The sequence below is a fragment of the Octopus sinensis genome, unplaced genomic scaffold (genome assembly GCF_006345805.1).
Source record: "Octopus sinensis unplaced genomic scaffold, ASM634580v1 Contig02842, whole genome shotgun sequence".
Classification (NCBI taxonomy): Eukaryota; Metazoa; Mollusca; class Cephalopoda; order Octopoda; family Octopodidae; genus Octopus; species Octopus sinensis.
This window is the reverse complement of record NW_021826031.1, coordinates 450,290-460,156: the sequence shown is the minus strand read 5'-3', so window position 1 is coordinate 460,156 and position 9,867 is coordinate 450,290. Positions and strand designations below refer to the sequence as shown.

At 34.9% G+C, this 9,867-nt stretch overlaps 1 protein-coding gene across 1 annotated transcript; it reads right to left on the bottom strand.

Moving 5' to 3' along the window:
• Positions 1-6,856: 6,856 nt before the first annotated feature.
• On the bottom strand, positions 6,857-7,360 carry LOC115227361 (phenylalanine--tRNA ligase alpha subunit-like). The gene has a single exon (XM_036498603.1). It carries the CDS (start codon positions 7,358-7,360, stop codon positions 6,857-6,859), a length of 504 nt encoding a protein of 167 aa, XP_036354496.1.
• Positions 7,361-9,867: the final 2,507 nt, after the last annotated feature.

The window sequence follows — 9,867 nt, the reverse complement described above, 5'->3', positions numbered from 1 at the left end:
AATACTGCGATAAAAGATTGCAAAAATAAAGCACTAGGATGGGATTTTATCCCAATGAATATCTTCAAGAATGCGGACCAGATTTTAGTTGGATTACTAAATATATTATACAATTCTTCGTGGAGTTTTGGACATGTTCCGTCTACCTGGAAACGAACAATTGTACGTAAGGTCGTGAAAAAAGGAAAGCCTAAGTCAAAAGCAGATAGCTATAGGCCAATTAGCTTAATCTGCTCAATTTCGAAAATTATGGAGAAAATTGTTTTCAATCGTCTCTCAAGGCTTGTTGAGGATAATAATTTTCTCTCTGACAATCAATTGGGTTTTCGACATAAAAAAGGGACTGGAGATTGTCTCAGAGAGCTAAGATCTGCAATTGATATTTCGAGGAGAAAAAAGGAATTTCTTACAATAGCGTGCTTGGATATAACGAAGGCCTTTGACAGTGTTTGGCACTACGGACTTCTTGATACGTTGTCAAAAGCAGGAATTGGGAAAACCGCATTATTATGGATAGAAAACTTTCTTTCAAGAAGGAGGTCGTATATACGTGTTGAAATCTAATTTCTAAGAAAATTGAATTACGAAGAGGGTTCCGCAGGGTCAATTCTCAGTCCGCTACTCTCAAATTGTGTAATGAGTGAGTTACCAAAAACCGAGAGCATAAATAGTCGTATGATTATTTATGTTGATGACATTTTGTGTGCTTGATTCAAGCATAAGTAAGCAAATTTCATGAAAAGGGTAGAAACCCATATAAAAAATATTGGAGGTGGTGCCAAAACAATGGGTTGACTCTGTCAAAGAAAATCACAGTCACATGGATTGCAAGTAAAAGAAAAATATCGATGAATATGTAAATACAGGAGATATAAAAACTCTGGAAAACTTGAGTATCTCGGAGTATCGATAGATCGAAGAGGATCTTTTAAGGATCACGAAGAGAGAAAGCTACAGGATGTTGAAATCCTTACTCAATTCATTTGGAGCCTGAAACTTTCCTTTTTGTGTATTCTACAAGTATTGAGCCATTCTTGATATATGGCTATCAAGGATGGTATAGTCCGAAGAAAGTAGCATTTTTGTGAAAAAATTGGAAAAGACCATAAGATTTGCTATTAAATTGGCATTTGGATTGGACTTAAATTCAAAAATCGAAGATGCTTATGACGTTAAAGTCAGAAGGATAGAAGATTTGTTACATCACTTGTGGAAATTATGATGTAATTTTTTCTTTTGGGTATATGCAAAGAAGAGACATGTGGTGTCTCATAAAATGACCCTATACAATGAAATCAAACCCACATTCATTAGCCTCTTGTTCTGCTCTTGGCTTTTTCCCTAACATTAATTTATGGGTTTGTTGGGAAATAAAACTTGTCTTGTCTCTCTTGTCTTATAAATATTATATTTCGACGCAGCAAATAAAAATTCCACGTAAATCATTGAAGAGAAAAATCAAATGCATAGAAATAAAATACATTTAATTTCAGCTGCAGAATCAGGTGGGGATTGAAAAAAAACAGCAATTGAACTCAATATCTAGAGAACAACAGCATATCGTTGGATAAGGGATGGAGTTAAACCTGACACGAGAGGTGGAAATTATAAAAAAAAGTTTGACAAAGAACATGTCGACTTTTTTATATCATGCATTGAAGACGATAGCACAATTACCCTTCATGGAATAAAACGAAAATTTGAATTAGTTTTTCCAAAATTATCAATATCAAAATCAAGTATCGCTCGACATCTCGATCTAAGTTTGTATACATTAAAGAAAGTGAGATTCGAGCCTGAAAAAGCTAATTGCGAAATTAACGAAATCAAGAGAAAGGAATTTATTGAAAAATATTTAAAATTTCATGTTTCACGCTTTTTAAATGAAAAATAATAATGTGATTCTAGAAAAATAAATGTCACAGGCTTTAAAGGATCCTCAGGCTTGAAGGGATCCACCCTAATCAGATATTTCATAAACTTAATAATAAAAATACCCAAAAGGGGTCTAACGTGGCCCCAAAATTTTTCTAATTTAGTTTTCTGCTAATCCCACTTAGTTTGGTGTTAATCCCATTTAGTATGGAAAATAGTATAGATAAAAGTCAAAGAGGGACTTGAAGAATGCTCTGGAACTACAGATTGATTTTGCTCTAATCTGATTGAAATGATCCATAAATGTGATTAAAATACTTGCTGGATCAATAGACAAATTTAGACACCTATTCTCAATGTCGCGTTAAAAAACTAGATTTTCTCTACAAGGGGTCACCAAAATTATAACTTGCTTAAAGTCTTTCTCACTCCTCGTTTTTGCGGGTGATTTGAGGACTCAATGTTGACAGTGATGACAGAATTATCATCAAAATTTTCAATTTTGAATTTGGTTATTAAACTTGCCGCAGACGCTTCTTTCCAACACAATCGGGAGAGATCTCAGCGGACAAAAAGTAGATGACCAAAATCTTCCTTATAAGAAAACTATAAGCAGAATATCATGTCTGTGTGTCAGAATCAAAAATATAGGAATCGAATGGCTCGAAACTGTTAGAGGAATCCTTTTTGCGGATCGGAAAATACTTTGAATTCACAAACTATTTAAAAGGTTGAACGCGAACGAAAAAAAGAATAAAACGTCAATTTTACTAACAACGTTAGCATTAAAAGATTATTTAAAAGTAAAAAATCCTTAAATTAAAATTTTTTAGGTGTAGAAAAAGAATTCGAATAATTGTAATTTCTTGAGCTAAAAAATAAATGCCAGTACTTATTGTTTGCCGAAATTTTCTTTTTTGTTAGATTGTAGTCTTCCAGAAATCGACGATAATGATTTATGTTCCTGTTGCTTTATTTTTTGAATAATGAGAACATTGAAGTATTATAGTCTTGTTGTGATGGTCCAGTTTCAGGAACTCCAAATCCAGAATTGTACATTTGATTGGCGTGGTATAAATTTTCTCCGGGTTCTGCTATATATTGTCAAGCATAAACCATATATTTGGCCGTCAAAGGGCTGGAAAGTGCATATATGTTGATTAAAAGTAGCGTTAATCGGTTTTTCTATGCTGGGAAAGATACTTTGATGATTATGTGCCTGAAATGAATGTAAACACATATACAGTTTCATTTGAATAATCAGTCGAATTTCCACTATTAGATTCCATAGAACAATTACTTTCTCTGTCTAAAATATAGTTTAGACTATAATAGTTACATTTCCTGTATCTTTGAGTGACCTGATCGAGGTTAGTGTTGGAGTATCTAAAAATTTTACCAGATTCGCTAAAGATGATAATTCCTATATCACATCCACAGAGAACACTTAGTTCGTATGCCTTTTTCATTATCCCAGCTTTTCGCTTTGCGAATGTCACCTAATTGAAATAAATAAACCCAAAATAGTACTTGCTTTGTTCGATCGTCGGCTATTCTTTCTATTTTGATCTTCCTCCTACCCATAAATGTGTGATCTAAATAGAAGTATATTTATATCGTCTAAATCGACGTATTTTTAATTGATAACATATTACAACTTTTAGTATTACTAATAAGTTAATTGTAAAATAATTGCATCCAATTTAATGACAATAAAAGTTAAACAAAAATTATAAAATGACAATAGTTCACCTTTTTATACTTTATAAAGCTGAATATTGTTACTATTTATATGTTGTTATTAGAAAATGTATCAAATGATGGAACGAATGTGTTTCTAAAGATAGATTATATATAATTAAATATCGGAAAATTCCAAAAATAGCTGGTAAAATTAATTTATGATATAACAGGTGGATAAACATTAATTAGAACATACGTGCTTCATATAAATTACCTATTAAAAATATTTGTTCTTGTAACTTTAACTGTGAATCTAAATTTCTAGATGTATCCAAGCGAAACCAAGTATCTTTATAACTACTAATGATAAAAACATGATTTATCTATAATAAATAATTTCCAGATATTCCATATATTGAAATCTTTTCATTGATTAATATTCTTCCTAATTAAGAATCGTGAATTATACTCCGAATTCATTTCAGACAAAAAATCAAGATTTTTTTAACAAGAAAAAATCGATTATTGTGTAATCAGTAAGGCACGTATATGTTCTATGAATGATCTAATTTAACAAAAACAACAATTTAATTAAATACAAAATTTTGCAAAATATTGGCCGGAATTAATCACGCGATTAAATACAAAATTAAACTTGATAACACCAGCAATAATTCTGTGAAATTCATCACGAAAACGAATGTCAAGAAATAAACCAAAAGTTTCTTTTAGTTTATAATTAATGCGTCTGTTCGCAGTCGATTCTTCTCCTTTTCGAGGCAGATTCGATCTATCAATTGGCACAAACATCCATCTCACAGGGATGGCCTCTTCTGAGGTCTTTTTCAAGTTCGGCAAAGCTTCCTCCGTTGTTTCGTTTGTAAACCGAATGTTTTGGCATTCTTCGGCGGAATCATTCCATCTTATGTTTTACACGCACACTCTCCAATGTTCTCCGGATGAACAGACTAAATGTAAGTTTGTGTAAGTCCTTCTAGACCAATGTTTATGGACTTTACTTAAAACAATGTTCCAGTATCAATATTTTAGACTCTAAATAAAAAGGACCGCGGAACTTAGTTTGAGAAAAACTGTACTAGAGTTACTTTGGCATTGTTGATTACTCTCAGCTCATTGGTAACCAGGTCATACTTATGGTGCTTTTTCGCCTTAACATGTTTCAGCACTTTTGGGAAGTGATTCCAATCTCTATAAGCTTAACGGTGTTTGCTCATTTTGTAGAGTACCTCTTCTTTATTATTCATTAAATATTTCGTAACAAAATAGTTAATTTAGTATCAAAAGCTTGTCATAAAAGTTTACTAATTTTAAAATACAGTAAAACCTCTGGTGCTCGCCACCTCTATTGCTCGCCACATATTTTTCAAAAAATTAAAAATTTCTAGTAAATTTTGATAAATATTCTATTGCTCGCCATTTTCTAAATCTCGCCATTAATTTTTAAAAATATTTTTTGGTTAAACTATTTTTTCATAAAATATTTTAACCACTGTTGACGGCGTCACTCGTCAATCCGGAATGCATGTAATATGCATGGAACCTTCCGCCGAAATGATAACAGTGAGATTTGAACCCAGGAGCTTCGGAAAACTACTAAGTTCTTCAAGCACTGCGGAACCGGATGTCTACTTTAGCCACACTCGAAAAGAAAAATTAGATGGAGCAGAGATACATGTCTTCGTTCGGGACGTCTTCCTCTGGATTAGTTAGTTTCCTAATAACATGTTCTCTCTGTCTTGATCTTATGTGGCTGGCCCAAGCGAGATGTTAACATACCGTTCTCATCTTGCGGCAGGGCTTCTTGTTGTTGTTGTTTCAACCACGCTAAATTCAACATGCGTAAGTGCACAAGATTGTCTTTTAATGAAAAACGTCGCATTATTGCGTACATGGAGGAGAACAAAAGTCTCACGATGGACCGTATAGCTTACATTTTTTCTTCTGTTTTGAAGAAAAAAATATCTCGAAGGGCTGTGAACGATTTAAGACTTGGAAAAGAGAAAATAATGTCTACTGATCCCATTTTCTCCAATAAGAAGAGATTATCTAACTTATTCTGTTATTGACACCGAACTATTAACTTGGATGGAATTCTTCAAAGGACCTTTTAATAAACTCAAATTTGAGTTTATGTTAGAAAAAATTGAAAATGAAGAAAATCCACTGGAAGCTCATAAAAAATTAACCTTAAAAGACGGTCTTCTTTTTACATATTTTGCCTGGAAAAAAGTAACGACCAAAACAATTACAAAGTGTTTCGGACATTCAAAATGGATCGAATGTGAAAATCAACTCGAAAGACCAACTGTTGAAATTGATAATTATGATCAAATGGTAAATATCTTGAAAATATTGGACCAGGTGGATAAAGATGATTTTATTAATCATGAATTTACCGAAATAGATGAAATTGATGATTACCTTAATATTGCTGGAGATTCTTTCCCACAAAAATATGACGATGAAGATACTCATAATGACGAATCTCATGTGAATTTAGAAGAGGCTTTGAAAATGTTGAAAAGAATAAAGTCATTCTTTTATCAAAATGAAAATTTTGATATAAATTCGTTGGAACTAATCGACACAGTTATTAGAAATATGGCTGAATTAAAAAAAACTATTAAAGATTTTTTTAGTTAATTTTTTCCTTTTAATTTCTTTCGATTCTCTTTGTTTCTTTGCTCAAATATGACTTGGAAGGATCACTTATGATCGGAAAGTATCGAAAACCGAGATGTTTTCAAAATTTCAAAGTCAAAAAATTTATTGATTATTTCCATTGCTCGCCAAATTCTATTGCTCGCCATTTTTTCTTCGGTCCCAAAAATGGCGAGCACCAGAGGTTTTACTGTATACGAAAGCAAACGACATCAATAGATTTCATCTAAAAAACCGCGTAGAAAAATCGTTAGGAAATGCTCAGTAAATAAAATAAACATAAAGAAGAAATTAATTTCCGGTAAGATCGTTAAATCGACAAATTGGACTACTTCTAATGTTCTGCAACCCAACTCGCGATCCCACCAAATCTCGGATGTTCTTCATCTCATACAATATCATGGTGGGTCTACCATAACTCGAATAAACAAACCTCTCTAATGAAAAGCCCCAGGCAATACAATTCACGTTATCCGGGAACCCCATCGGTGCTAGAACCTCCCTTCGGAGCAATCCACTATTCCCAATCTCCACCAATTTATCCAATTGTTTATGGTAATGAAATATCTCCATACTCGGCTCCGTGTATGGGTTGTAAGCAGCCTTGAATCGGAGGTCAGTGATCCCTGCCATTACAGAAATGAAGACAACCCAACTTATTGAAAAAAACAGTGACGAGTCCGATGAGATCAGCGAGAGACATGTCGTAGTCAATCACACAACCTTCGATTTGGTGGAATTCGGCCAAATGGGTCGCATCCAAAGTCTCATTTCGGAATACCCGGTCAATCGAAAAGAATTTTGAAGGTCTAAACTCCTTTCCGGCCAAATTAAAAAGTGTCCGTGCAGTCACTGCTGTCGTGTGGGTCCTCAACACGTTCTTCTGAGACTCCCTCACATCCCAGTCCGATTGATATCCACGCATGTGAACGTCCCGGACTTGCTGCCAATAGTTTCCCTCGGGAACATCGCTATTGGCAGGGTCTGAAAGAAAAAACGTGTCGTGCATATCCCTTGCGGGATGTTTCTGTGGTTGGAATAAAGTGTCGAAGTTCCAGAATGAATTCTCAACATAATTATGGGTCTCCATTTCCCGGAACCTGAATAACCGAACAATCATTACCCCATTTCCAGGAATATGGATCGAATAGCAGTCCTCACCTTCATCAAAGGCATGAGACTGCCTCCCCCCACACTCAACCCCAAAGCATCAAAATTGAAGGGTTTTAGAACAGAAGATTCCCATGAGCCACTGGAATCAAATAAAGGGAATACTCTGCTATCATATCACTGGTTAAATCGGTTTTTGCTTTAATCAGTTCTTTCCTGAAGGCAGGTCCCCTGGTGACCAGAATGTGACTCACTCTTGTCCTAGCAACCAATTTCCTTTTTATCAGGTCATCGACGTTCTCTTCGGGTCCCAATCTGCTCAGTCTTTGGGGAATCAAGTCCGAAATTTCATCGACTCTTCGCCGGAACTGACTGTCGTCCCCCATTCCAACCCATCCGAGAGAAATGGCTATATTTAGTCCAATCGTGGCATTAGGGAACGATGTCTGAAAATTTAACATCACCAACCTTGATCTCCTCTCTAGTCCATGACTCCTTCTGAGAAAAGAGATCAAACACTCGGGCCTCCAAACTTCCATTCGATAAAGCAAGTTGTCCCTCTGGTGTCAATTTAAGTGTAGAATAGTTTTCTGTTTTATAGTTTAACAACTGTGGTGGTTATAAAACAATACTTCTGAGTCGGTGGATGATATACTCTTGATGGATCCCACTATTCTCTGGTGCTCTACATTCAGTGAGGTAGCTATCTCAAGGGAAGACACAGAATCAGTGATTTCTGAAATGTAGTCCAGTACTTGAGTGTTTATATCTGCTAATTCTTTTCCGTTCATTATTTGCACGTGTATCAACTAGGATGAATGCTTAGTTTATTATCCTCTCAAATTTATATTTAAAATTAGAATAGGTTAATTAAACTATCTAATTAAAGCTTTCAATTCAGATTTTTAGTTGCCTTCTTATAAACAGCCTCTTTGGCTGAAGCTATTGATATGAACAGTCGTGGGTTCGAATCCGAAGGAGGCTATATTTCAGCTGAGGTCAATTCTCGTTCCCCTGCCCGTGAGGCAATGAGTACTTCTGGCACGACACAGTTGAAAAATGGGGATCTCTTACCTTCCTTCCGGTCTTAGCGTGCCGTTATGGGTCCACCATGTCAGTTGGAACTTCCAATCGGATATGGAAACGCTCAGGAGGCACTTAATGCTTATCAAAAAAGGACTTCTAGAACTCTGACCCTGAGACATGGTCGTCTCAGTCCGATCATTGTGGACAGGCTCGAACCTTTCAGAAGGATCTACTTCGCTTGCGACATGAATCGGGGATCATGGAGGATTTTAATTAGCTGGCTTACTCTGGTCCTTTGGTCAATAAAATCTCTACAAAAATAAACAAATGGTTTATTGCTAACTACACTTCACTTGCAGCAGGCCAGTTTCACAAGTCAGTAGCAGAGACGTACTTATATATCTCTTTACCCGTGGTTAAGTCATCATGCTTTCGAAAGTCTTTTTCAATGTAGTTCTTTAATTATCTTTATTTGAAAATCTTACATAAGCGGAAGCTCAATTTTATAATCATATTTACGAGATTTTTCATCTTACTTTAACTGATCTTGTTTTAATACGCATTTCAACTAATTTATCTTATTTTGAATTGTACTGTTTTTACAAATCTCTGATTTGTTGAACTGACCATTCATTTCACTAAGAAACGACGTATTAACTCTGATTTTAACATTTTGTTAGCAGTATTGACTGATCTGAATATCACTTAAACTTTCTTTTTTTTAACTATAGGTTCTTCCCAAATGAATACACTTTAAAACTTAATTGTGTCTTAAAAGGTAATACTGTTCAACATTTTACCACTCTGAGTGGTCAAATAGTCAACAGTTTTTTTGGCTTTTTGAATTATGATTTCATAACGACACGATAGATGCGGAAAACGGATTTCTATTTACAAAAAACATTACAATGCTTTGCTTCATGGGTCATTATGCCTTTAGATTATCACTCTGAAGAGGAATATAAATCGATTATATCGATTTGGTCTGGATGAATATAATCGATTTAGTTCATTTACGCATTTAAAAAGATAAAAAGACCAATATAGTTGACTCCGCGATCAGTCCAGGCTCAGCCGCTGAGAAGGCTGAGGCACATAAAGTTCAGAAATATTCCAACCTGTTGGACAACTTCATCTTCTCCCCAATATCCGTAGAAACCTCCGGGGTCATGAGCCAAAAATCGTTCGAACTCGTCGGGAAAATCGGAAATCTGATCTCGAGAAGACGGAGAGAGCCTCGGGAGAAGCAATGGTTGTTCCAAAGAATATCCATTGCGATCCTGAGGGGCAACGTCTTCTCGATCATCAGTAGCTTTAGATTGTAATAATTATTTTCGGGTGTTTTGAAAAAAAAGATAAAATGTTTTAATCTTATTCAGCAGATACATCAGTTTGATTGTCATGTTTTGACAGAAATATTTTGTTATGTTTGGTACGCAGAAATAAGATTCCACGACCTGATTGGCTGGCGTTTTTTGCGAGGCTCTTAGG